Source organism: Panicum hallii, chromosome 2 (genome assembly GCF_002211085.1).
Source record: "Panicum hallii strain FIL2 chromosome 2, PHallii_v3.1, whole genome shotgun sequence".
NCBI classification, from domain to species: Eukaryota; Viridiplantae; Streptophyta; class Magnoliopsida; order Poales; family Poaceae; genus Panicum; species Panicum hallii.
The window spans coordinates 44,656,569-44,683,277 of NC_038043.1; the positions used below are offsets into that span (position 1 = coordinate 44,656,569).

The 26,709-nt window shown below is 55.6% G+C and overlaps 4 protein-coding genes across 4 annotated transcripts; 1 reads left to right on the top strand and 3 right to left on the bottom strand.

Moving 5' to 3' along the window:
- Window positions 1–689: 689 nt before the first annotated feature.
- Window positions 690–3,104, top strand: LOC112882202 (mitochondrial phosphate carrier protein 2, mitochondrial-like). Its single transcript, XM_025947196.1, has 6 exons — window positions 690–1,238; window positions 1,631–1,995; window positions 2,110–2,153; window positions 2,239–2,453; window positions 2,548–2,672; window positions 2,772–3,104. Exons 1-6 carry the CDS (start codon window positions 852–854, stop codon window positions 2,845–2,847), a joined length of 1,212 nt encoding a protein of 403 aa, XP_025802981.1. The 5' UTR covers window positions 690–851; the 3' UTR covers window positions 2,848–3,104.
- A 3,315-nt stretch (window positions 3,105–6,419) lies between these two features.
- On the bottom strand, window positions 6,420–9,581 carry LOC112882201 (G-type lectin S-receptor-like serine/threonine-protein kinase At5g35370). Its single transcript, XM_025947195.1, has one exon. It carries the CDS (start codon window positions 9,481–9,483, stop codon window positions 6,778–6,780), a length of 2,706 nt encoding a protein of 901 aa, XP_025802980.1. The 5' UTR covers window positions 9,484–9,581; the 3' UTR covers window positions 6,420–6,777.
- Window positions 9,582–10,427: 846 nt separating this feature from the next.
- LOC112881109 (NAC domain-containing protein 2-like) lies at window positions 10,428–12,245 on the bottom strand. The gene is made up of 3 exons (XM_025945810.1): window positions 12,037–12,245; window positions 11,649–11,947; window positions 10,428–11,522 (listed from the first exon to the last, which is right to left on the bottom strand). The coding sequence occupies exons 1-3, from the start codon at window positions 12,200–12,202 to the stop codon at window positions 10,428–10,430; spliced, it is 1,560 nt and encodes a 519-aa protein (XP_025801595.1). The 5' UTR covers window positions 12,203–12,245.
- A 5,019-nt stretch (window positions 12,246–17,264) lies between these two features.
- LOC112882655 (heat stress transcription factor B-4c-like) lies at window positions 17,265–19,064 on the bottom strand. Its single transcript, XM_025947759.1, has 2 exons — window positions 18,711–19,064; window positions 17,265–18,610 (listed from the first exon to the last, which is right to left on the bottom strand). Exons 1-2 carry the CDS (start codon window positions 18,969–18,971, stop codon window positions 17,669–17,671), a joined length of 1,203 nt encoding a protein of 400 aa, XP_025803544.1. The 5' UTR covers window positions 18,972–19,064; the 3' UTR covers window positions 17,265–17,668.
- Window positions 19,065–26,709: the final 7,645 nt, after the last annotated feature.

Here is a 26,709-nt window from a genome sequence, read left to right on the forward strand (position 1 = left end):
GCCGGGCCATCGCCGCTGATCGTTGCAGCTCGCGACGTCGTCGTGGATGTTCGTTTGGAGGCGGGTATCAATTCAAAGCCATGACCTGCGCGTACGTGGGAGACCCGCCTTTAAAGTAGTAGGAGAGTAGATGATGGCCTCTTATAGCCAATAGAGTATTTTGGGCTTCTATTCTACCTGTGTAAGATCATGTTTCGTAGGATTTTTCCAGCGGCTTCTCCACCAAAATTCTACCAAACGAGTAAAAGTAAAATGGCTCCATCCAAGAAGCTTTACACAAAGCTTATGCAAACATCCGTTGATAGGTCATTCGAGTTGAGCACAGCCGCCTCACATCTTCTACGTGACCCAACCAATTGGGTTGATCTTGTACATCAGTACATGACCATTGGGCTGAGGGCTGACCGGAACGGATATTCAGACGAGCAGCTTCCAAGTAGCTAGACGGAGTCCAATATGCCGGTATTTTGGGTCGCTTTGGAACGAGAAGAACCAAAGGCACACGTCACAAAAGTCAAAACAAACCTCGCGTTCAGGAACAAGTACTATTACCAGATTCTAGCTCGTTCGTTCCCGTTTCAAACAAAAGGATTGTAGAGAGTTTACAACTTGAAACATGCAACCAGGTGCGCACCCAGTGGAGTTGGTACATACCTGCAACCAGTTCCAGGAAAGAACCCAGCATTTCGCTAAAAAAAGAAAAAAAAAAGGAAAAGGAAAGAACCCAGCAAGGCGCCCGAGTTCCACACGCCTCGCCGCCGGCCGGCCGCCTTGCTTTCCAAGCCGTCGTCGTGCGTGTCAAACCCCAAGACGCGCGTCGCGCACCACTCGCGCGAGCTTCCCCCGTATAAATGGCAGCTGCGCGCGCAGGCAGCCGCCCGCTCCAACCGACCGGGAGAGACCCACGAGCCATCTGTGAAATCGCCGCGCCAGCCTCGAGCTCCGCCCAAGCCTCCAACGCTGACGTGACGCGACACCATCCCCTCATGGTCATGGTGCCGCGCCAGCAGCAGCCGCTGCTCCCGAGCTTCCTCTACGCGCCGCCGTCCGGCGCGACCGGCGGCAGGGAGGCGCCGCCCGCGGCGGTGGTGGCGGGGGCGCCGAGCGAGCCTCCGTTCGGGAAGATCGAGATGTTCTCGCCGGCCTACTACGCGGCGGGCGCCGTCGGCGGGGCCGCGGCCTGCGGGTTCACGCACGCCGCCGTGACGCCGCTCGACGTCATCAAGTGCAACATCCAGGTGCGTGGCTGCGTGTGCGTCCGACGACCTCAGCTAGCCGCCGCGGGAAATGTCGCTTTCTTTGACCGTTTGACCAGCAAGTTTTTGTGTTCTTCACGGTTTTGTTTGGGCCTCAAAGTGCGTGTGCGAATTTTTCCCGTTTGATTGATGGAGACTATTCGTTTGGGCCGAAGTTACTATGCCTTGATGGGCATCTTGTACAACTGCATTAGTCGGCCCAGCTGAACTGCTGAACACGGCCGAAATGTCTCCTATTGGTTTGTTTGCCCGGCCCGCTAGAACATCCTCAACATTACAGCAGCTTCTTAAGGCACAGCTGCTCTGTTTTTCTTTGAACAAGCACGCTGTTCTGATTCGTAACGTGGCGAAATGCAACGTGGTCTCGCTCGCAGATCGACCCTGCCAAGTACAAGAGCACCTCGTCGGCGTTCGGCGTGGTGATGAGGGAGCAGGGCCTCCGCGGCTTCTACAGGGGCTGGGCGCCCACGTTCCTGGGGTACAGCGCGCAGGGCGCGTTCAAGTACGGCCTCTACGAGGTCTTCAAGAAGAAGTACTCCGACCTCGCCGGCCCGGAGTACGCCGCCAAGTACAAGACCCTCATCTACCTCGCCGGCTCGGCCACCGCCGAGGTGTTTGCCGACATCGCTCTCTGCCCCATGGAGGCCGTCAAGGTCAGGGTGCAGACGCAGCCCGGGTACGCCAGGGGGCTCCGCGACGGCTTCCCCAAGATCGTCAGGTCCGAGGGATATGCAGGAGGGTATGTATGAGTAGGACACAGCTCAGGCTGCCTGTTTTATGTTCTTTTGAGCTTTGATTGAAAGAGTAGCCTGTGCTGCTGACAAACTGATCAATTCTTTTGAGTGAACTTCAGGCTGTTCAGAGGACTTGTTCCTCTTTGGGGGCGACAGATTCCTTGTAAGTACATCCCTTTTCATTTTCGGATAGCATCCATACGCTGCATATGATCCTTCCAAACTGAGCTTCTCCATCCTCTGTGCAGACACCATGATGAAGTTCGCGACATACGAGAACATCGTGGAGATGACCTACAAGCACCTCATCCCCACGCCGAAGGACCAGTGCAGCAAACCGCTCCAGCTCGTAGTCAGTTTCGGGAGCGGCTACGTCGCCGGAGTCTTCTGCGCCGCCGTCTCGCACCCCGCCGACAACTTGGTCTCCTTCCTGAACAACGCCAAGGGAGCCACTGTCGGAGATGTAAGCCCACATTATTGCAGAACACAGATGAACTCCACCCACCGTCATTGCTCGATGTGATGATAACTTTATGCTGTTCTTCTCAATTGGTCAGGCTGTCAAGAACCTTGGCCTCGTGGGCCTTTTCACGCGCGGCCTTCCTCTTCGCATTCTGATGATCGGTACCCTGACTGGAGCCCAGTGGATGATCTATGATTCCTTCAAAGTTATGATTGGACTGTAAGTAGATATCTGAGCCTGTTTGTGACTGTGATTTTTTTTTTATATAGGCTAACCAGCCTTGTCAAGACTGTTGTAACAACTGGTAAAATTTTGCAGGCCAACGACAGGTGGAGCGCCTGCTCCTACTACTGTCCCAATGGAAGGGCAGGCAGAGCTGAAAGCCTCTGCTTGAAGGTCCAAAACTTCGACAGAAAATGTGCTACTTTCATCGGCACCATGTTGCACTGGTGATTGTAACAATTTTTTCCCAAAGGATTGTATATGGAATAAATTAGTTACTGCTGCCTGTTATGAGCACATAATAGGAAAGGTAGAAATCAAGTCATAATATAGTTGATAAATCATATATTCATATTGGATGCAATTCATTTGGATTTCTAATTAATTGGCCCTCCTATGGTCATTTGATGGCACTAAATTTTTCATTTTGGAAAAGGTTGCTGTGTGAAAAGATTAATCTGAAAAGAGGACTGCTCCATGCTGAAAAAAAATGTGTTGCGGCAAGAGTTAGTTCAATGCGTGGATTTCAACGATTCTAGTTTTGATGCAAATTTAGATGGCAATTTTTTCAACTGTTCTAGTTTTGATGCAAATTTGGATGACAAATTCCATTATGGGGGCATTTATTTAGACATCTTGCAAGTTTTCAGAGTTACAAAAAAAAACTATATTGTCAGGTATTCTCGGCGTTAATGGTTGAAACTTAGTTTGACACAGTGCTGGATAAGTAAAATGCTCCAGAGGTACTTAGACTCTTGTTCGGCCTAAACATGCTAAGTGGTTCAGTGGTCTAAATTAAAACTCATCCTAAGTTTGCCAAATCAGCATTCATATCACTACTAGGCCCACATGAAAGACAATAAAAAAACCCGATGAGATGCAGTGTAGAGAGATGAAAAAAAAGGGGGTGGGGGGATGCGCATTTAGTTGTTGTTCAAGATGGAACATATGGCCTGTTTGGTGTGGCGCCTAGGACGCCACACCGCGCCTAACTTGTGGCGGCCAAAACGGCCGCCGCACCCGTGGCAGAAAAAGTTAGGCGCGGTGTGGCAGGTGCGGCGGCCCTCCAAACAGGCCTATAGTTAGCGCATGACGACGTACTACCAAGTGATTAGGTGTTGATCAAGAAGGTTTAGGCCTCAAGTGAGACACTTGGCATAAATTTGTAATTAATAGTTCAAGAACTTATATAACACGCCAAACAAGTTTAGAAACTACCCGTGCGCTTTATTAAATCTATCTGATACGTGGTTCTCATGTGTTTCCTCGAAATACAAAAGGTTGCTAAATTGTTCCCAAGTCAAGGAAAAGGAGAAAGTATTTCAGTTGTGACACCGTGACATTTCAGCCGCTGATCCCCTGTCAAAACAGATGGCAGTTTATCCTTAACAAATTATTCAGAAAAAATTATAGGAACGCAAGAAACATTATTGAATCAGCAAAAGCCAAACTAGATTGCGAGTCCATTTTTATGGCATGGCTCGTTCACATTCACGGTAGATGTCAAGTTGGAACCTTCTTCACATGTTGGATCTTAAAAGTTATAGGTCACAACAAGACTTTCAGATTTTTTGACTCAATCTTGACCAACTTACTTAGCACATGATGGTTAGTACAAGCAAAAGTAAACAAAAGATTGGTTCCAAAAATGTTGCCGACTGAAGGGTTGGTGTGGTAAGCTGTGCGCAACATGGATCTGCTAGCTGGTTTTGTGCTCATGGAAGAGTTTTCTCTTAAGCATGCGGTCGGTCAGGCATTCTCTGAATCAGCCAGCTGCAATTTTGGGTAGATTCTATGGATCGTTGCCTACTTGGCTACTTGCCTTGCGTGATGACAAGACGATCAAGGTTGTTAGTGTTAACAAAGCAAATTAATTATGCAGTACGTGGGCAGCTGAGAATCAGTGGTTAGAGTAGATCAACTAGCAGCTGGCCACGTGCCAGATTTCTGGATCACTTCTTCGTTACCTAAATAACTCTTTCTAAAAAAACATAACACGGATACTCGTACTTGCCTTTGGATAATAACGTAGCAAATACATAATTTGAATACTACTTTTTAACCATATATATTATGTTTTCAAAATCAAATAAGCTAAAGTATTATGAAAATATTTTTTTGAAACCATTGTAGCTCTGTCTTTCAATTAAGACGAACGAGCATATGTACTAGAAAAGGTAACCCAATAAGGCTCTAACACCGGGCACCCGAAGGTTAACCCACCCACATGACGCAGCAGAGTAGACAACAGCCTTAGGTCACCGTTGCCGAGCATGGTTGCATAGCAGCCAGCAGCTCCAACTCCCCAGGACCGATACCAAATGACCAGCGATGCAAAAAAACAAGCGGGTCCGAAGCAAGAGGCCGAGACAGGCCATCGTTGCCAAGCTCAAGATGAAGAGCAGCTCCAACTTCCCATCCCCGGCATTTGCTAGACCTCCCAAGTGAAAAACCGGGCACCAAAGAATGGGTTTCGCCTCGTGTTATTATTCCCGAGCCACGCCTCCAACGCATCACTTTCGACTTCATGCAGCAAGTCCCACCTCCTCACATCGACCGGGTGCCAAGAAGTGTAGATTATCCATTGGAAGTGATATCATGGCCGATGCGAGTTCCAATAGCAATATCTTCAGAAAAGGAATGGCACTCGAAAGCGCCGGCTCATCCAAGATATAGACTGGATTTTCACGGTGGAAGACATGCTGCGTGTATATGACGCTCTCAACTGAAAACGGCGCCCACGGACGTCACCATCGTTGAGGCTTGCACCCAAGGTGCCCCAGCACAAACGCGGCGCCAAGATTCCGGATCCCTTCATCGTTGCCTTGACGTCCTGTAGCAGCCCTTCCATAGGGGAACCAGCGTGTCGATTGCACGTCGCAGCCGCATAGCTACGTCGACCGCCACCCCCTACAACTGGGCCACACGGAGACCGGGTTTCCTCTACCGCGCGGCCACCACACAAACTCGCTGGCCCCGGCCACGAGGTCTCTTGCACTTTGCCCCTCCCCACCGGTCCGCCACCACGCCGCTTGGCCACAGCAAACTGCACCTGCCTCCCGCGCAGCCGAGTCACTACAGCACTGCCACCACCCGCTCGGCAGCAAGACCTCGCGCGCTCGCCAGAACTCGGCCATGGTACGGGCAAGAGCGGCGTGCCCCAGCGAGATCCGGCCAAGGAGACACCGGATCCGGTCTCGGAGGTGCTAAGTCCAGCTGCCGGCAGTCCGCCGCCCAGAGCTGCAAGACTCCAAGAGGCCTCGCGGAATCCAGGGAAGAGGAAAAAAAGAGACCTCGCTGCCACTGTCCCTGCAGCCGAGCGGGCTTCCGCTAGCCTGCTCGAGCGGCGGCGAGTGGGAGGAACGAAGGAGGAGGGGGCTCGCGGTGGCGGCGGCTTGGATGCCGCGCGAGTCGCCCGCTAGGAGCGACGTGGGGGGCTGAGTTTTCTTTTCACCCCCTGCTGCGTGTACTATTGTTATGTTTTCACAATGGTAAAAAGTTTATCTTGAATTATCGGTATATACTATTGACATTTGTAGGCTAATTATAATAAATAGCTTCATAATAGGCTAATTATAAAGTAATATATTTTTCTAGATATCGCTGGGTCAAGTCTCATATTGACATCCTGTGAAAACATAAAAACATAATAGACTCAGTATTTCTGATAGGGCAAGGTAGAAGAAGAACCGTAGTACACAGCTCGCATGCCCCCCCCCCCCCCCCCCCCCCACCACACCCTGTTTCTTTGTTTTTTCTTCACCGATTATATACATCTCTACATCGACCGACCTTCTCCATGTCGCCAAACAATTGTACTAAGCAAATGCATCCTAAGCAAAGTATACAATAATCGGAGGTCGGCACCGCAAGCCACCGACAGCATACCTAATCTTAGTTTAATCCCACTGTCAATTAGTTTATTCTCTGTTACGACCATTCTTCTGTGCTGTTGTACCTGTCGTGTCCCTCCCTTCTAAAAAATTAGCTGGTATGTCATCGCCGTGACCAAGCACACTAGTCCGGCGCCACGTCAGCGCCATGATCGAGATCGATGCAGCCTCTGATCCGTGCCACGTCGCAGGAGCTGAATCTAGTGCTGCTATCTTGGCGCTGACACGTCCTGCAGCGAGTCGGTCAGCTGCGAGGCGCCGGCCGTCGACGACGGCGTGCCCGCTGAGCCCGACGTTCCGGCCATGGCGACCAGGGAGCTGGTCGGGGCGGCGTAGCCCCTGCCGTAGAGGCGGAGGAACCCGAGCGCCTCGACACGCGGCTCCGGTGGGGACACGGTGCCTTCCAGCATCCGCACCACGGCGGCCATGCTGGGCCGCTGGGCGGGGTCCTCGTGCAGGCAGGACAGCGCGATGCGCACGGCGCGCGCGGCCTCGGCCTCGTCCACGCGGCCTTCCAGCCTCGCGTCGACGATGTCCAGGTGCCTCCCCTGCTCGTGGAGCTCCAGCGCCACCATCGGGAAGTACTCTTCGCCACTGCCGCTGGCACCGCTCGGCGTCGACGCTGCCGCCGCGCTGCTCCATCCGGACGGCCAGTCCGACATCTCCTCGCCGCTGCCGACGATGGCGACATTGTTGTCGGTCTGCTCGCCCCGGTTCTTCCTCCCGTGTATCAGCTCCAGCAGCACCATTCCGAAGCTGTACACGTCGGCGCGGTCCGAGATGGCGGCGTTGCTGAGCCACTCCGGCGCGAGGTACCCGCGGGTGCCGCGCATCGTGGTGAACAGCGCCGACTGCTCCGGCGCCATCAGCTTGGCGAGGCCGAAGTCGGCGATCTTGACCTGCCCGCCGTCGGCCAGCAGGATGTTCTCCGGCTTCACGTCGCAGTGCACGATCTTCTGGTCGCACCCCGAGTGCAGGTACGCTAGGCCGCGGGCCGCGCCGAGCGCCACCTCCATGCGCTCCCCCCACTCCAACACTGGCCCCGTGCGTCCGAACAGCGACCGGTCAAGAGAGCCCCGGTTCATGTACTCGTAGACGAGCAGCCGGCGAGAGCCCTCCGCGCAGAAGCCGCGGAGGCGGACGAGATTGACGTGCCGGATGCTGCCGATGACCGTGATCTCGGTGCAGAACTCCCGCTTGGCCTGCACGCCGACGGCCTCGAGCTTCTTCACCGCGACGAGCCCCTCGCCGCCGGGGAGTTCCCCTTTGTACACAGAGCCGAACCCGCCGGAGCCGATTTTGGTCTCGAAGTTGCCGGTCATGGTCGCAATCTCCGCGTAGCTAAACCGCGTCGGCATGCCCGGTACGACGACGTCGTCGTCGTTCTCGTCGTCATCCGCGTCGGCATTACCCGTTTCCCACGACGGTGGCTTTTTCCGGCCTGTGTTCATCTGCTTCACGCCGGTGCTCTTCCCCTTCTTTTTCTTGCCGTTCTTCCTCATTTTCCTCCAACACGCGTACCACGCGATCACGGCGACAAGGAGGAACGCCGCGATGGATGGCAAGACGATTGGGACGGTGCGGTTCGCCGACGATTTTGAATTGCTCCTTGTACCATTCTGCGGCTGAGGGACCGTCTTGATGTATCCCAAGGCTGAGGCAGACGAGCTCAGGTACAGCGAGCCGAGCTGCTTTTCTCGGACCAGGTAGCAGCTCCGGGAGGAGCTGTCGTAGAAGTAGGCGAGGCAGGCGCAGATCCCGGTGCAGAGGCCGCGGCACGCCGTGTAGTTGACGCCGGCCATGGTCGGGGGATCGAACTTGGTGGCGAAGTAGGCAGCCTGAGACTTGAGGGCGAGGTAGGAAACGGGCGCGGTGCTGTTGGTGCTCTGGCACGAGGCCGGCGACGCGAGCGCCGAGCCGTCCCCCGGTATGCACGAGCCGGGGGTCGACGCGGAGGCCGCGAAGAGTGGTGGGCATGTGCAGGTCGAGCTGTTGCCGGCCGGCGAGCAGAGCCCCAGGGGCGGGCACTGCAGCGGCAGGTCGCAGTCGTTGGCCGGCGCCACGAAGTCGCCTCCGAGCGACGCCGAGGAGTTCACCAGCGGGTAGACCCTGATGCGCAGCCGGCCGTCGTTTCCCAGCTTCAGCACGGGGAACGCTCCGGCCGCGAGGTCCACGCGGAACACGAGGCCGCCGTCGGCGGCAACCGCGAACAGCCCCGACGCGTTCACGGACACGGACGCCACTGCGACGTTGCGGTCCTTGTAGGACCAGAGGTCGTTCGACAGCCGCCAGTACGTGGAACCCTGCCAGGTCAGCACCACGTCCGCAGCCGTCACGGCGAGCCGGTAGTCCCCCTCCGCGAGTTCGGTGGCGCCCGCCGCCGCCGCCAGGTACGCGCCGGCGCGCAGCTGCTGCCCCGGGAGCAGCGTGTCGGTGGCGGCATCGAACGACTGCCACAGCGTGGCGTTCCCGGCGCCCAGCAGCTGCAGGTTGCCGCTGTCCTGCAGCCGCAGCGCCGCGACGGGCGCCCCCAGCTGCGCCGGCGTGGACCACAGCACCGTCCCATTGGGGTCCGACACGGTGAGCCCCTGAGCGGTGAGCTTGACCGATCCGGACGACGTCGTCGGCGCGCCGCGGTTTGCCGACCAGACCAGCGTGGCGGACGGGGCGTGCAGGACGGCGAGGTAGAACCTGTCCTGCTGCTTCCCGGGGTTGACCACGGCGGCCCTGAACGCGCCGCTCCTGGACTCCAGGAACGCGCCGCCGGTGTCGACGTACAGGATGTTAGAGGCGACGAAGCTGGGCCGCACGAGCTCCGTCGCCAGCGGCCCCGCCTCCGCGCCGCGGGCGAAGAGGGCGGCGGCGGCGAGAACCAAGCCCAGGAACGCGAGCGCGCGCGGCGGGAGCGGAGGCATTTGTGCGGCGACGGCGTGGGGCGCCCGCGGACGCGCCCATGAAGCGTGGGTGCGCACGGCAACGGGGGTGTGGCGTAGGCGAACGGGGAGCGTTGACCTGGGCTCAGGCGGCCAGGGCTATATGCCCCGCGCGCGCTCTGGTTGGCGGGAACAAACCGGCGTCTGTCTCCGCGGCGGCAGAGTCGTTGGGTTCAGACTTGAGAGTTGAGACTGCTCGGCTGCCGCGGGTTGGAATCTAGCGGCCCCGGCGCGGCACTGGCTGTATTTTTGTGCCTGGCTTGTGCGAGATCGGGATGGGTTGGATAAACAACGCGGAGGGCCGAGCTGCACGACGACCCGCTGAAAGCGAAGTAGTTTCTTATAAAATTCAGCAAGATTTTTGTTATTGGATGAGCACGGGTGCGGCCTGTGCGAACTTGTCAAACAGAGTTGGCTTTGAGGCTCTACTTGTGCGGGCCTATCAGCCTGTACCGCTACTGTTGTGCCTTGACTTCTGCTCATAATTCAAGCTGGCTCGCTCGTCAGCGCGGCGGAAGTCAGCTTCCCCGCTCATGTCTAGCTCAGCAGAATTAGTGCGCAGATGGAGTCCACGCTGGATCTACACGCTCAGAATCGAGGCAGTGTTTATGGGCAAACATGCAAGTGGAGCTAAAGTTTGGGTAAACCCATGCGGCTTGAAGATTAGTAGTAACCATAGAACAAAAAAAGATTAAGACGCTAGCACAATCGAAGTGGTTGAGAGTTGAGACGGATGATTTCTTCAAAAAAAAGAGATTGGCCGAGCGAAATGTGCTCTGTAAAAGAAAACGCGGGGTAGCAGACGTCTTCAGGTAACTGCGCTGTGCGTTGCAATCTGACTATGTTGCTACAACTAGTACAGATTTAGCATCAGGAAAATGACACAAAATGATTTTTCAAAAACATGACACGAAAAATGAGCACAACTAAGCGGCGTCTTGCGTGTTCAAGCCAGACGTTGCCCCCGTCTCGGTTTGAACTTCCGCAGCACCGGCCGCCGCGGGCGCGGGTGACTCGACCAGGGGGGCCGGCGCCGGCGTCAGCTGCATACACCCTCCGGCAAGGGACGGGTTGATCGTGGCCAGATCCACAAAATATTGCTCCGCGTTGACGTTCAGTCGCGCCGCGCCGCTCCCCGCGTTCGCTGCTCCACCGCGACCGTCCACCGCCGCCGTCAACGAGCTGCGCTGCAGGTAAGGGTGACCGTTGTAAGGCGAGCCGCGAGGGACGGCGGCGCCGCCCACGCGACGGCTGGCGTTGCCGTTGAAGAACGGCTGCTGCATCTGCTGCGGCGGCGGGAACGCGGCCTGCCTCTGCAGCTGCGACGAGGACGCGTAGCCCGGCGGTTGCGGCACGGCTCGGTAGTTCTGGTCGTAGAAGCACTGCAGGGACACCTGCGGGGTGAAGGCTGTCCCCGGGTGCCGCGGCGGCGGGCTCCCCGGGAAGCACTGCCGCCTGGCCGCCGGGTTCGGGGGCCGCGTCATCGTCGCCATCTGGCCGAAGGGGTCACCGGTCTGGTCCGAGAACGGCTGATATATCACCGGTCTTAGTGTTGGCATCTGCCCAAGTCCCCGGCCACCAAACGCGCCGGCCGGCGGCGTCGCTGGCGCCTGGCCGCTGTATGCGCCTGCCGAGCGCTGCATCGTCGCTGGTGCCTGCAGCTGCAGGCCATAGTGTGCGCCCGGTCCACCACCGTAGTACAGTTCCGTCGGGGCGGCGGCGTTGCTGGTGGAGCAGCTCGATTGCGTGGACCCAATGCCTAGGCTCCCTCGACGGGCCTGCTTCCGGGCGGGCGCCGCGCGCCCGCGCTGCGGCGGCTGCTCGACCATGGGCCGCTTGCCGGCTTGCTTCTCTGATAAGTTGGGCTCCGCCGTGACCTGGCCGTGCTGCGTGGAGGAGCAGGCTTCTTCGTCTTCCTCGCACACCGAGCCGGTGCCTTCCTCCTCCTCCTCCTCGTCGTCGTCGCATTTCTTTTTGTGCTGCGGGGACACGTAGATCTTGCACATGACGTACTCGTCCAACTGCGGCCAGTCACCAAAATTGCTTAGTTAGGGATCACACGTCAGGACTCGGGAGTTCCATGGCAAGCACAGGTACCCACAGAATCAATTGGGAAAAGAAAGAAATTATCGCGAATTGAAACGTACAAGGTTCCTTGCGCCGGGCCTGTCGAGCTTGATCTCGTACTCGGGGACGGTGATCTCAAGCATGATCCACTTGGTCCTGGCCTCCTCCTTGGGGGTGCCCTCGAAGTAGTTGAGCACGCTCTTGCAGAACTTGATACCGTTGCGGACCACCACCTGGGGCACCTCCTTGGTGGCCGTGGACGCCTTCCACCGCCCGCGGCCGTCCAGCGTCTTCCGCGCCGGCCTCACGCCGTTGCTGTACATGCGAGCCCTCGGCGACAGGAAGTACCACTCGTCCTGCCGCCCCGCGCCCCTGTGCTCTGCGATGGACGGACGGAAACGGGCGGTCACCGCGACGCCACGGAAATCAGGCAGAGAATGCAGAACGGGGAATCGCTCGCCGGCCTACCGTTGATCAGCGTCTCCGGGTGGCACGCGTACACGTTGGCCTCGACGACGGAGTCGTTGGGCACGGTGGGGCGGCCCTGCAGCCTGGGGAGGAGGTAGTAGTCGACGAGCTCATCCTCCTTGGGCTGGAACCGGAACCCGATCGGGTGCTCGCCGTCCCCCTCCATGCCGCCGGCGAGTCGATCCCGACGTCGGCGGGAACGCCGGCGCTGACGATGTAGGCGGTGGCGTGCGCGCTACGTGTATCCGTTTGAGTTGGACACGGCGACGACGCCTCGGCGCCTTTATACAGTGGCGCCGACGCAGCCAGCCCCCTGCCAAGGCGGAAGCGTAACCGCTACGGATCGAGGGACGGGATATTTTTGGACTTTGGTAGATTCGATTCGAACAGGACTAGGATACGGTTTCTGATTCGGCCAAGTGGGCCGCACGCATGTCGGTTCGCCCCGCGCGCGCAGGCGGGCTCGATCCTTTCAATTCGCACGCCGAGCCCAGGCTGGTTTTTGTACCGAAGCGTTGGGCCGAGGCAGGCTCGTGAGCCGCTCGCGGAACTCACGATCGGGCCACGGCCCACAAACACGCAGCTGTGCGCTGCGAACCAGCGGCGCGGCCCCCGCGGGTGGCTGGCGTTACGCCATTGAAGGCGCATGGCATCTCAGGACTCCGGGTCCGGTCCGGTCCGGTAGCAGTCGCGAGTCGCGTCTTATCACCTCATCATCATCATCGCCTTGTTGTTGCAGCCTGCAGGAGGGTGCAGGCGCAGGCAGCATCGCCATGCCAGGCAGCCAGCATCCCCGGCCAGGCCACTGCCGCCGCACTGTTCGGTGATGGCGCGGCGACTGTTCCATGCCTGCCCGGCTGCCCCGCTACACAACGCCCGCGATGCCTCCGCCACAGTGACGGACGGGCAGGGGGGCCATGCACATCGCATCAATCGGTTGCAGGAGCCCCAGGGGAGGGGGCGCTGCGGTAGTAGTAACTGCGGGCGAGCACACTTGTTGGTTGTACTTGGTTTGGTGAGATTCGAAAGTTGAGACGATCTCGTTACACGTTAGACGATTCTAGCTAGTGGCAACTTTTCTTCTGTGAAGCGAAAATTCTTGGGCGTGGACGCTTGCGCTTGGCCCTTTAGGAAGAAGAGTCATGCACAGCGAGCGCATTGCAACTGTGCTTGCAGAGAAATTCCGTCCCAGCTGCTGGATGGATGGATGGATGCTTTGCTTTCCTCTGCGCTCCGTTTGACTTTTCCGTTTTATAGCAACCTTCTGGAGCAGCTTTCGCCTTTGAACGAACGAGAAAGCGTGGAGGAGAAAGAAAGATTGCTCGAAAAGACTCGAAAGGCATGGCGCTAGGGCTGCGAGGCGTAGGAAAGGCACGCAGCAACGCACGAGGGAGGGACTGACACGCCCACTCCCGCTCTCCCACAGGAAGTGAACTCGGTCGCGGTCAAAGCCTAATCAATAAGTATTCCGCGACGCTTTTGACACCGTGCGCGGTCAGGTTAAAGCGGTTTTTAGCCACTGCGGATGGGATTCGCCGAAAGATAGTCCGGCCTCCTGCTGTCTCGCAACCATGAAAGCAGAGCCCCATTCACGAAGCTGGCAAAGCAAGCGCCGCGACCTAGGTTTATTGCCAAAGCCTGGACAAGCAACAATCCTCTTCAGTCTTCACCACTGCACCAGGCTGCATTGACAGTCACTACTACTCACTAGGCTGCTGTTGTGTTACACACACCACAGGATCTCACTGGTCAGATCGCGTGTAGATGTAGCTCTAGGGCAAGCGTAAGCGTAAGATACGATGTGGGCAGCGCAAGCGCAGTGGTTCTCGTGTATAGTATATAGCATAGCATACATGAGATCCACGTAGCGACAGTCTAGCAGTCTGTAGAAAAGACCTGGGCGAGTCTGCGAGAGAATCTGCGAGACGGTCGGGGGGGTGGGGACTGGCCTGTATGGAAGATCCTGCAAACAGTTGGAGGTAATCGCAGGATTCCGCCGGGTCCGGGCAGGTATTGTCACCGAACTGAGCAATTTTTTAAAGCAGTTTTATTTTGTTTCCTATTTGTAGATGCATGCAGCATGCATCTAGCTAGCTCTAACTAACGAAGGGAATCGTGCACAGTACATATTGTAGACCAGCGCATGGTCTGGTCTCGCGACCTCCAGCAGCTAGCACCAGCAATCAGATCGAGGCTTCTCGCCGGACCACGCCCGAAGAGCAGTGGAATCAGTGTACTTAAGCGCCTGCCAACAGCAAGAGCCGCGTTGGCCCTCCTCTATCATCGATCAAGAAAGCAGGCCTGCGACGAGACCAAACGGCTACACCACGGGCTTTATACCCGGCTGCACGGCCGGCCTCACACCACCCACCCACCCCCCCCCCCCCCCCCCGGGGATCCGGTCATCTTTGTCCAGAAAGCCTGATCAGATCCATCCATCCCTTGGACTGCGCCAGGGCCGCTCCAGCAACAGTACCCTGCCGCTGCGCCTACGCATTCAGCGGCAGCCAGGCCGCTGCACTGTAGCAAGCTCCGGCTCCGGCCACGCCTGGCTGGTCAAAGATCGCTGAGCCACCCTACCTACATGCTCCCACTCACTCCAGCAGGGCCAGCTATTAGCTATGGCCAAAAGGGCGAGGAGGTGGCCAGAGGTACAAGACGAACAGCAACAAACAGAAAGAAAGAAAAATGAAGGAAAAAAGATTAAAAAAGCACCCACAGGATAAAATGAAAAGGGAGGGTCGACACGGCCTCGGAAGCCGTGCACTCATGCCTTTATTATTGGTCACTGGGGCTAGTCAGTGGTAGGCTTATTATGAGAAGTGGTTGCCACAGGGCAGAGCGCTACCTTTTCTTGCCCTTTCACGGATTCGGTTCTCAAGGCAACGGCCTTGGAATCGCGGCCGTTGATTGTTCCGTCCTCTTCAGCTTCTCAGAAGACGGGGGCTCCACCACCAGCTCACCCCGTGTGCCAGAGCATCTTCTCTGAGGCAGGCAGCAGGCAGGCTGACTGGTGGGGCTAGGAGGCAGCGTGGGACCGGACTGGGGTGATCTAGATTTGTTTACGCATTAAATAATTTTGTCTTGGACTCCTGTCTCCGGCCAGGGTCCTTGTAGATGGAACCGGGAACTGGACAACTGGTGGGCGCACACCAAGGGTACACCGAAGGCTGATAGAACTCCCAAGCCGAACAATTTTAAGATGGTGGTGGCATTGACCTCTACTGGATTTATGCACAAGGTGTTTCTTGCAATCTCAAAGATCTAAAGCTTCAAAAGAAATGTTGAAATTATATTTATACCTAACAAATATCTAAAGAATTACCTTGATTTAGAAACTCCTACACCAGAAATATTTTTAACAAGAGAATATTAGTTGAGATTGGGAATGCTTTCTAGTTACAATTTTGGGGAAACATTTGGCCAGACCTCCAACCACCTGAAACTCATGTAATTACCTCCTATAATGTTGAGATAAATTTTTTCCAAGATCATTCGACAGTGCTAAAATGGAGTAAAAAATTTATCTCGACACATTGTATTTAAGGTACTAAATTAACACAATACACCTAATCACAATGGCATATAAGGAATAGAGAAGGAAAGGGCGATGGGTATTTTGATTGCTCGAGAGCACAAAATGAAGGAAAGAAGAATCGGGCCCAAAGTTAAATGCTCCAATAAGATGAGAGGCGATTCACCCTATATATCTAAAAGCATAAAAAAATATTATTATACCCATTACGTACATAAATATTGGTATATCCTCTCATGGCAGACGTTGTATTACATGTTTTGAGTGTTTCTTGATTTGGTGTTAGCGTCTTACAACGAATATGAAAGACTCAAATATATTGGATAGTGTTTTTCCCGTATTAATCAGTATTTTATTTTGACGAATGTGGATATAGATAGGAATTTTTAAAAGATGGACATATTGTCGAGTCGGATGAAAACTAGATTAGACATGCACTTAAATAGTTAGGTTATGTGGTGTATATCCTAGTTTTCAAGACATGAGTTGTTTTTATGGTTTCATACTAGTTTTCATCATCAGTAAGTATTCTTTTGTTCGTTTCACAAAGATACACTGAAGATGACACATAATCTAGCGCTCTTTATACCACACTGAATAGCAAGAATAGGTTGAGGAACCTTCTGGTGAAACTTTCCTGAACATAACAGTCCCTAATGCACGAAACAAAGTGCATCACAAAAATTGTTAAGATTGGATTCGAACTGCACACATGGTGCAGCTGAGCCAGGGTGCTCAATGGAGAGGGCTTGGCCATGGCACGCTGGGTGCACAGCTACAATCGCTAGCTCGCGGCAGCGGCAGGCGGCGGTGGGCGTAGGGAAATTGATGCGAGGAGGAGGAGAGCAAGAGGTGGCTGGCTTGGCCTGGCCTCGGCCCTGCATGCTGCGGACCGGGGGAATCTGGCAGAACTATCACGTTCCGAGGGAACGGAAGCGCTCAGAGTCCCTTTTGGATTTTCGGAATATCGTGGGAACCCCGCGGTGGGGGGCTGCCCCTGCCCCACGCCTGCCTGGTGCCTGCTCGTGCTGGCCCTGCGGCCATGCGCAGCACAGCAGCGGCCGCAGCGGCAGAAGCCAGTAGAAGAAACAGAGCCCAATGCCAGCCCACCCCCACACCACATGACCGCAGCTGAGCTGGGAGCTGCTGCATTCAAGCCATCCCTTCTCAGTTCCCACCCACCCGCAGAGAAGCCAAGGCGAAGCTAGGCGCTGCCGGCCAGCCGCCCAGCCGTGATCTATTTGCCCGGTCTCTACGCTTCCGGCTCCGGACTAGACCCCTCGCTCTGGAGATCTGGCGCCAGTCGCTAATCATGACGCTGCCGTTCCTCTCGGTTCTCCCGCACGGACAGTCCACTGCAGCTACCTGGAAGCTAGGGCTACCACTAGCTGACTGGCTTGTACCCGCAGTGTACTGTGCCGCTGCGCTACCAGCTGCGGCCTCCCGGGAAGGAGACTGTACGCACGCTCTCTACGCAGCTGGCAGTCCGATAGATCGACCCGCCACTTGCGACAGCATGTGAGCGGCGACTGCGACGAAAGATTGGCGAGCAATGTCCAACCAAACCAAAGCGCCTGCGCAGCCGCAGCTGTAACTGCCTTTCACATCTTTGACTCCCGTCCCATGGGCGCACGCAAAAGGTAACGAGAGAGGCAGCCCGTCGTGAAAAAGCGGTTTAAATGAAAGAGAGATCTCTTTCCGGACTCGTCGCCCAAAAGATTGCATGCTCCCTACTGCTGGCGCCCTGGATTCACCAGAAGAGCTACCTGAACCTCAACAACTGCTACTTCATCATCACGAGTTACTTCTGTACAACAACTTGCATGGCTTGGATTAGTTCGGAGGGTCGGACCGATGGCAGTGGCACGCACTAGTTTGCGAGTGCAAAGCACAACAATGTGCAATTAGCGTTGAGCAGAACCCTAACCAGAAGGCATCAACGAAAAGAAGCGATCTTCTCATCTACCAGTTGAAAAGGAACACGTCGATCGAACTAGAGCCTAGAACTAGAACAACAAAACGGCCGCCCCCGCGGTTGCATGCTGCACCAGCATGCAGTTGCATAGGCGCGAGCCAGGTGAGTGAGCTAGCCGCCGACTAGCTAATGCTAGCTGGGGACGAGGCGGCGGACGGCGCCGCCGTCACGGACAGGCTTAGGTCGGCGCCTGCCTCCAGCGCCAGCCGCGGCTTCCTGGCAGGCGACGTGGCCAGCTCGTGCTCGTCCTCCGGGGACGCCGGCCTCTTGGCGGCCGGGGCGGCGCTGAGGTGCACGCCGAAGAGCATCGTGGGCGCGGCGGCGGAGCGCGCGGTGCCGCTGCTGCCGGCCTCCCCGCCGCCGCTCTTGTCGGCCTGCTGCTGCGGCGGGGGCGAGGGCTCCTCGGCGATGGTGAGCGAGCTGCTGGACGTGGTGCTCCCGCCGGAGTTGTTGAGCCCGGCCGCGGCCATGACGGGGGTGGCCGGCTTCTTGCGCGGCTGCAGGCCCAGGCCCTGCAGGAACGCCGCGGCCGCCGGGCTGGGCGCCACGGGGCGCACGTGGTTCTGCACGAAGTAGATGATGTCGTTGTAGAGCTTGCGCATGTGCGCCAGCTCCTGCAGCAGCGCCGTGTTGCTGCGCCGCAGCCGCTCGTTCTCCTCCATCAGCACGGCCGCGGTGGCCGCGCGCCCCGCGCTGGCCCCGCCCGCCCCCTCGGCGGACGGCAGCGGCGACGGCGCCGGGGGAGCGCCCAGGGCCAGGAGCCGCGTGGCCACCGGCGCGGCGGCGTGCGGGTCCCGCCACTGCGGGTGTGGGAACGCGACGCCCATGCCGTGCGCGGCCGCCGCCATCGCTACCCCGTCGTCGCCGCCCACGAACTGGTGGTGGTGCGGGGCGCCCGGGTGGAAGAGGGGGAAGTGCGGCGGACTGAAGAAGGGCGGGGGCGACGGCGATACCGTCGACGCCGACGTCTTCCGCCGGTGGATCTCGCAGAGCAGCTGCTTCTCCCCCTTCCTGAAGAACTCGTTCGCGAACTCCCACCGCTCCGGCACGACCTTCCGGAAGCCCTGCATTGCAACATCGCATTGCCATCACCACCCGCCCATGCACGAAGAACCAGCACAAACACGTCGTGGCATGAGCGAGGCCAGAGCGAAGGCGACTCACGTAGGTGTTGAGCTGGCGGACGAAGGAGGAGAAGTTGTTGTGCTTGAAGTAGTTGGGGAGGATGTCCCGCGCGAACTCCGGCGGGCGCCAGACGACGAAGGTGGAGACCCGGCCGTCCCCCCAGGAGACGATATGGTCCGTGGCCGGGTCGTCCACCAGCTGGTACGTCTTGGTCAGGAACGGCGCCGGCACCGCCTTCTGCGCGGCAGCCTGCGCCGCCGCGTCGCACTCCCAGCTCCCGCACCTCTCCATCCTCTCCATCTCCCTCTCACGGTCTCTCCCTAGCCTCCCACAGCTACAGGAGACGAAGCGCCGACGACGAAGGTTTCTTGGGGTTTTAACTTCTTCCCTTTGCGGAGGTGGACGATACGAGGCGAGCGGGTGACCTGCCGGGGGCTATTTTAACTGCGGGTGCGGGTGGTGAATACGGAGGGAGGGCCGGAGGGGGTCATGGCAGTGAAGGGGAGTGTGGTGTGTGCTCCTGCCTCGGGGAGCGTGTGGGCGGTGGGGGTGGTGGGAGGGAATATGTGTCGCTCTGTCTGTCTGGGTGTTTTGGAGAGCGGGATTGGAAGTTTGGAGATGCAGCTTTCAAGGTAGACCCGTGACGCTTCCGACCGCCAGCGTCGTCGTCTCCGATCTCTCCCTTCCCCGAGGCCAGACATCCATCCAGCCGTTCGATTTCTGGGCTTCCCCGAGGATCTTTTCGCCCTCTTTCTCCTCGTTTTAACCCGTCCGCCATTTTTTCCACCCCTTCCCTGCAAAGCGAGCTTTTTCTACACGGACGGGAACGGGATCGGAGTCCACCCGTCTTTCCCGTCCCCGGCACCGGCTCCTCCTCGTGCATTTCTGGAAAGGTCCCCCCGGGCGGACATGCACTGCTACAGTTTTGGAAGCATCTCCCGGCCCTGAATTTCTTTTTGCTCGGCCGCAGGAAAAAGGAGGAGATGGGGAAGGGAAGCGAGCCATTCCGATTGGCCGGTCAATGTTACGCTGACGTCCCACTGGGAAATTAAAATTGGGGATTGGGTTGTGCTGTCGTACGTGTCGTCGTCAACTTGCAGGGATAGGATCGGAAGACGGTTTTACCGTCGGTACAGTACGGTGCAGAGCTTCCTTGGATCAGAGCACCGTGCATGTGGGCAGGCCCGAGCAGTGCCCAGTGCGTATCACGTGCTGCCGCTGGGTTGCAAGCCCAAACAATTGTGCATGTACCAGCATTCTGATTAGAAAGGGTAGTGCTTCATACAATCATACTGTACGTAGCAGCCACTGGTGTACATAGCTAGATCGGTTTCCATCTGTATACTCGGACGGATACGGATCGGATCAGGAATAAACAGCGACAAACAATGTACAGGCATATCACGATATAAGAAAAGTGAACTTATTTGCCAATTAAAGCGCCAACGACGTAATTTTCCACAAAATTGTTTTACGTTGGTATTACAATTCGTTTTTGTTCATTATCGCATCGAAATTTGCAAATCTAATGGACTTTTTCAAAAAGCGTATCCATCTCAATATTGGTAGTGGGGATCGGGGCTCTTTCGGTCATGGACTATATGCTATCCGTAAAGTACGGAAAAATCATATGTGGGTACGATTTAAAAGTTCTTGTCAATATCGAAAGTACTAACCATAAACCAGCAAAAAAAGGACCCGTAGTAGTGTTCTCTCATCTCAACTAATAGATTAGGATTCTCGCTGAATCACAATTCGTCCCTATTCTATATCAAAATGGTTTGCTACGTTGGTTGTGCTAGTTTTTTTTAGTTTGTTGAGGGTGCCTCTTGTAACGTGGAAGAACCAAGAACAACGAGGATGAAGATGTAGCCGATTAAGGAAAACCTTAATAGGCACTTAACTTGAACAAAAGGCAACATATGTAAAAGCCTCCATTCGTAGTTGAAATTAAATAACTCAGTTTTCAAGTGATCGATCTTGAACTATAACTTTAGCTTTTGTGGCTTTAAGGACCATGCATTACCGTTTCGAAAAGACTAACTTAGTTTTCAGGTGATCTTGAACTATAACCTTTTAATTAAAATGGCCATTCCATTGCTCTTTTGACCTTATAATGTTGTAGGTATGGTGCACCCTAATCATAACTCAATACCTAGCACAATATTGCAGGCAGTGGCGGACAATACCACGAATAGATGGATGATGAAGCTGACCATAGCATGAGCCATCATGTAGGTCGAAAGTAAGGAAAATCTTCTAAGATTTAGCTCCATTTTATAGGTCGCCTCGATTTTGTAATTTTTTTTACTAAAAGGATAAAAATGGTTGATTTTATAGATGAGAAAAATAAGGAATCCCGATATCATCAACGAATAAATGGATGGTTCTCCATTTTTGAAAAATCATGAATCTCAACTTCATTGATAGCTCCACCCCCCCTGCCAGTCCCTCTCTGCATTGCACAAATCCTTTGTCCTTTGAACCTCTACGGTTGTAAGCATAAAGAGTCTACTTTATCTTCAAACGTGAACCTTTGAATACGGAGGATAAAACAGTTTAGAGCGAGCTTGTTTCTAAGAAGTAAAATGAATGTTGACTACTATTCACAATCATGGTTTAGATATAGCCTAAGTAGTGGAGAATCTCGCTCTATTTTTTTTTGGGGGGGGGGTGGGGTGGGGTGGGGGCTCCCTACAGCTAGTGCATCAATGTAGACAATAGGAAAAATGAGAAAGAAGATCAGGGGAGAAAAGAGGAATAATGGAGAATGATGAAGGATACCAGCTCCCCCTCCAATTTTTCGATGCACAGGAGCTTGTAAATGCGTTTCCTAAGAAGGTGCTGTAGCAATCCGCTTCGCTATTGGTTCTTGAACAACCCATATTACTTGTCAGATTAACAGTGCTGCAAGTCGTAAGTACACAGAAACTTCGAAGTGGGATGTCTTGCGAGGGAATGAAGATGCTCGGTCACTTTTAATTTTATGGCGTGTGTTTCCGAGTTTCCTGATTATTGCCCTTTTCTTGCAGGACCGAGTCCTCAACGACCAAGTCTATGTGATGAAAGACCAAGCTTTGAGGATCGTTGTGTTGGTTGGGGTGGGGGAGCGCCAAAGGGTCGAAGGCCGAAGGAATGTACCAATTTTCACGGGCGGTCCCACGAGCGGGTCGCGGTCTTCGACCCGCGCTGAAGGGTCGCGAAGACGAAGCTCTTCCCGAAGGGCAGACAAGGTGAAGTTGGCGCCAGGACTTCATCTGACCAGGCAGCCGGTGACGAGGCGAAGCTTGAATGCCAAAGGTCTACAATGAGGAGGATCGTCGTGTCGAGGTGGACCCGAAGGGCGTGATGAGCTATAAAGGGGGGATTAGATAAAAAATTACTGTATACCTTTGAAATATTCGAGAAATATAGTTATCAAGGGGTACAAAGGTGTAATAACGGTAAAGGGTAAGTGAACCACCCCCTATAAATACCCCTATAACTGTAATTGATGGAACGGTTGATCCCGAGGGCATAGAATATTATTTATGCTCCGAAAGGTCTTTTGTGTCTAACCCTGTCTTAGCATCTTTTCATGGGGCTGTTGTGGTGCTTCTTCGCTCCGAAGGGTACTCTTCATCAACAGTTTTGGCGCCCACCGTGGTTCGTCCCAGCACACCGCATGGCACAGTAGAAGAAGGGCTCCAACACTTCGATGAGGCAGACGGAGGACACTCAAGCCCTCATCGTTGCGCCGAGGCAGAACCAAACAAGCACCGAGGAGGCGGAGGCGGAGGACATAGCTAATGGACACTTTGAGGTCCAGCTCAAAGAAATGGGGGTGCTAGCAGAGGACATCGTGGCATACCGAATAATCGAAGCTAGGTTGGCTGATGCCACAACAAGAGCATGTTAGGCCGTTCGGACGGCACAACCATCAACATCCCAGGTTCAAATAAGATCGAAGTGTAAAGCACCTAAAGGTGCTGAAGCCGGGGCCATAAACCAATACTGATAGCTGCAAGAAGATGAGCTCCGCTGTCAGTGGAGAGTACCATTCGTAGTGAAGAAGCACCATAACATCCCCACGAAAAGATGCCAAGACACGGTTAGACAACAAAGACCCTTCGGAGCACAAACCAATATTCTATCTACTCGGGATAAACTATCCTATCAATTACGGTTACAAGAGTATATATAGGGGCGATTCACCCACTATTTACCGTTATTACACCTTTTTACCTCTCAACAACTATATTTCTCGAATCCCCCCTTTATAGCTCATCACGCCTTTGGGATCCACCTCGATATGACGATCTTCCTCGTTGTAGAACTTCAGCATTCAAGTTTTGTCTTATCACCGGCCGCGTGGTCAGATGAAGTCCTGGCGCTAACTTTACCTTGTCTGTCCTTCGGAAAGAGCTTCGTCTTCGCGATCCTTCGACGCAGGCTGAAGACCTCGACTCGCTCGTGGGCTCACCCGGGAAAATTGGTCCATTCCTTCAGCCTTCGACCCTTCGGCGCGATCCCTAAGGTGGTGCCCCCCAGCACGCTGACCTGACGTCAAAGGCAGCGCCAACATCATTCAGATATCAGAACGTGAACGACAAAAGTGTCAAAAAAAGTTCAAAGAATCTAACAATAGGTCAACACTCAGTGGAGACGCGCGCGTCCGGACTCCCGGTCACACGTCCCACGAGGGCGCACGGCACAGGCGAGAACGAGGGGACGCTCCTGCGCGGCCTCGCCCGGAAGGCCGGAACGGCAAGCCGCCTCGAGCTCGAGCTATAACGTGTTTGAAATCTTGAACTGCTCGGCCGACCTGCGGGTGGGCGTGCCTGGAGCGCGTACGGGCGCGCCGCAGCAGCCGGACGAAATACGCGGTAGGGTGGGGACGTGCGTTGGTGTTGCCATTCGGAGGCACCTGGCCCCGGCGCTTTCAGGGTCGACATGCAGCGGCCTGCCCCGCGCTCGCTGCTGCTGCCGTCGCTGCTCGCACGCCTGGGTCTCGACGCGATCTTATGCTCGCGTGGATGGTCATCGAGGCGGGCGGGTGTGGCAGCGCGCGCGCCGCTGGGGCGCGGCGTTTATGGCCTGCGCGCGCACGCGGCGTGCCTGCCTGCAGCAAGGGCGCCTGGGCTGGGCAGCTGGGCTAGCTGCGATCACTGCCCGCGCGCGGTCCTCATGCGTGGGATTCAGGAGCGTCAGCCGCCAGCAGCGGATGTCCTCTTCCCTCGCCGCGCTGGGTTCCGAAACGGATCTCTCTCTCTAGGCGCGGGCGCCCGCGGCGTGGCACGGCGAAACCATGCACGCATTAGAATGTCAATGTGGCCCCTGATTTCCCTTTCGAAAAAAAAACAGAGATAATGTCTTCGCGCCCCTGATCCTGTTCCTGCCGTGCAGATCAGCAGCTCTACTGGTACTGTGAATTGACGCCAGTCTAGTCCAGCTCGATCGCCTTGCGGCCTTTTTTTCTTTTCCCCCCGATAATGGACCCAACAAACAACGGCCGCTGCGCTCGCTGAGGTGACTGACACTCGACATTAGTAACGCCTGGCTGCGGTTTTATAAGCACCACGACGCCTGGAACTTCGCGTTCACCAGCCGGCCCCCTGCAAACCGCCGTGCTCTGTGAATGGGCTGAGAGCCGTCAATGGCCAACACAGTAGGCTATCAATTGTACAACTGCAGTGCAACAGCAGAGAGAAAAAATAGAAGTTGTTTTCCCACTTTCCAGCTGAAAATCTACTGCCCAGCTCCTCGCTACTGTACAGTAGCTTTGGGGTGCCACGTGGTATTTGATCCGAAATACCTCGCAGTAGTTTATTGTTTACGAACAATGAGATCAGTTGGTGACCAAGCGAAGCGCTGAACGACGAGAGAGCTGCTAGTCGTCTAGTAGCCTGAATTTTGTAAGCATTTTGTTTCCTCCCGGCACGGCGTGCTCCAGTTGGTAGCGCCCCGAAGAAGCATCTGCAGTAGATCGCACATGCACGTTGCAGCTACTAGACAACAAGGTACGAAAAAGGCGACGGCAAACTTGCCGCCGCGGAGACGAGACGAATCTTTGCCTGCGTACAAGTTTGTTTAGCTGCCTGCCGGGAGGAATATATCCATCGATCCCCGCAACTTGGCTGGTTTTCTATGCATGGAAAGCTTCGCGTAGACCGAGAAGAAACAAAAAGAATGCGAGAAACTTCTGCAAAGCGCCGGGTTTTCTATGCCGGATCGAGTCGCCGAGGGGAGGGGGAGGAGATGGGCACGCACCACGCAGTGAGATCCGCCCAGCGGCGTCGTGGTGGGGGACTGGCCCTGGCGGGGTGGCCGTGTGCGTGAGCGTGCAAAGGCCGGGGAAAGGGCAAGAAAAAGAAAGGGGCTGCCCGGGTGCGGGATCGGCCGGGAAAGGAAAACGGCGGGGCCTGGGCGGAATCCACCGGAAGCAGCCACCGCGGTGGCGCTCCGGTCCACTCCGTCGTCGGCGAGCTAGCGCGGGCCGCGGCTGGATAGCTGGTTGGCTAGTGGAAGCTAGTAGGGATGCATCTGCATGCCTGCGCTGCGCTGCAGGAGGAAGAGGAACCGCATGCCCAGTCCGCCTCGCCCGATCCTTGAAAAGTTCCTTCCCTTGTCCACTTCCTGTGCTGCCCCCACCCCCTGCCCCGAGTGCTCACAATTCCCAAGGATGGATCCAGAAGCGAAAGCACGTCGCTACAAAGGCGCCACGGGCCCACGAGCAGACTATATATACCGCTACCGGATGCGTATGCGGGCCGTATCTGTGCCTGACAATCTGTTCTACGTGCGTGGCCACGCAGAAATCGTACGGGTATACACTATACAGTACGCTCCCCCACGGGACGGGGCCGGTCAGCCCGTCCATCCGGGGCCAGGGCGCCAGGGCCCCCTCCCTCCCGGCCAGGGTGGAACGGGTGGTCCATGCAGCCGGCGCCCGGCGGCATGCGCTTGCCGGCCTGCCCCTGCCTCCTGCGCCGATGCATCCCGTCTCTGGGCGCCGTGGACCGGGGTCTGGTCGGATCTGGCCGCTTCCGGGGCGGGGGGGCTCGTCCGGGCGGCCACGGCCACGGCTTAGGACCACCGCGCCCGGCCGGCGCTCCCGCTGTAGGGGCGCTCGATCGCGGGGCAGGGCAACGTGCCAATGCGATGCCGCGACGGGTCAGGATTGGTCCGTCGTCAGGACTGACGCCGGAATGCTACTAGACGCTCTCGGGCTTTTATCGCGGTTATTATTACAGGTTACACGTACGGTCGGCGCGTCCACGAGATGATTCTTTGGGACTTACTCCCTCCGGACCATTTCGTAAGCGTATTTTCATTTTCTATTCTGACTAATACGTAAGGTGTTGACGTGGATGCCGACGCATTTTAATGCCGATCATTCAAGTTGTGCGGATGCTAAAACGTTTTGCATAAATCTGGGTAATTAAAACTCAGTTGTATGACCTGGCTATTGGCTCCATTGTTCTTCCAACTTGATTAGGCAAAAAATTCATGATATGTATGCACACAAATTGACGATGGTTCCACACTCCAATTGATAAAATAGTAGTAGAGTTGATTGTTTTTTATGTGGAATAGAAGCTCACACGCCTTACAGAAAGGTCTGGAGGGAGCAGTAGCTAGCTGGTACGTACGAGCAGTGTTGCATGTTGGGGTGGACACGACCCGACCCGACCCTTTCTGCAGTGTTTGGTTAATCCCTTCCCTAGGTGATCGAGGGGTTTGGGAGGAATTTTGATTTGTTGGAGATCTAGGAATTTTGATCGGTTAATCCCTTGCAGTCCCCTCTAACCTCCTCCGATCCTCTTCAAATCAAACAAGGCCTTCTTAGTTTCGTTGCAGTATGCGGTGAGAACGGGTAACATTGTTTCTTTCTCTCTTTTTTTTTTCTACCGCGAGATTGTCAGATCGGACAGCGCAACGAGCTCGATCGTGTAACAAAAGGTAGCCATCGACCATCGCACATTCGCACTGCCTTGTTTTCGTTTACACGCAGTAGTAATCTTTTCGCTTACAGTTTGATTGGTGAAATCCTGGCCTA

Bases quoted from the DNA above. Each gene is read 5' to 3' on its own strand.
- LOC112882202 (XM_025947196.1), top strand. From the start codon at position 852: ATGGCAGCTGCGCGCGCAGGCAGCCGCCCGCTCCAACCGACCGGGAGA. The intron at 1,996-2,109 runs GTATGTATGAGT...AGTGAACTTCAG, and splicing joins TCCGAGGGATATGCAGGAGG to GCTGTTCAGAGGACTTGTTC. The intron at 2,673-2,771 runs GTAAGTAGATAT...AAAATTTTGCAG, and splicing joins TTCAAAGTTATGATTGGACT to GCCAACGACAGGTGGAGCGC.
- LOC112882655 (XM_025947759.1), bottom strand. From the start codon at position 18,971: ATGGAGAGGATGGAGAGGTGCGGGAGCTGGGAGTGCGACGCGGCGGCG. The intron at 18,611-18,710 runs GTGAGTCGCCTT...GTTGCAATGCAG, and splicing joins TCCGCCAGCTCAACACCTAC to GGCTTCCGGAAGGTCGTGCC.
- LOC112881109 (XM_025945810.1), bottom strand. From the start codon at position 12,202: ATGGAGGGGGACGGCGAGCACCCGATCGGGTTCCGGTTCCAGCCCAAG. The intron at 11,948-12,036 runs GTAGGCCGGCGA...CGTCCATCGCAG, and splicing joins CCCGGAGACGCTGATCAACG to AGCACAGGGGCGCGGGGCGG. The intron at 11,523-11,648 runs GTACGTTTCAAT...GACTGGCCGCAG, and splicing joins GGCCCGGCGCAAGGAACCTT to TTGGACGAGTACGTCATGTG.
- LOC112882201 (XM_025947195.1), bottom strand. From the start codon at position 9,483: ATGCCTCCGCTCCCGCCGCGCGCGCTCGCGTTCCTGGGCTTGGTTCTC.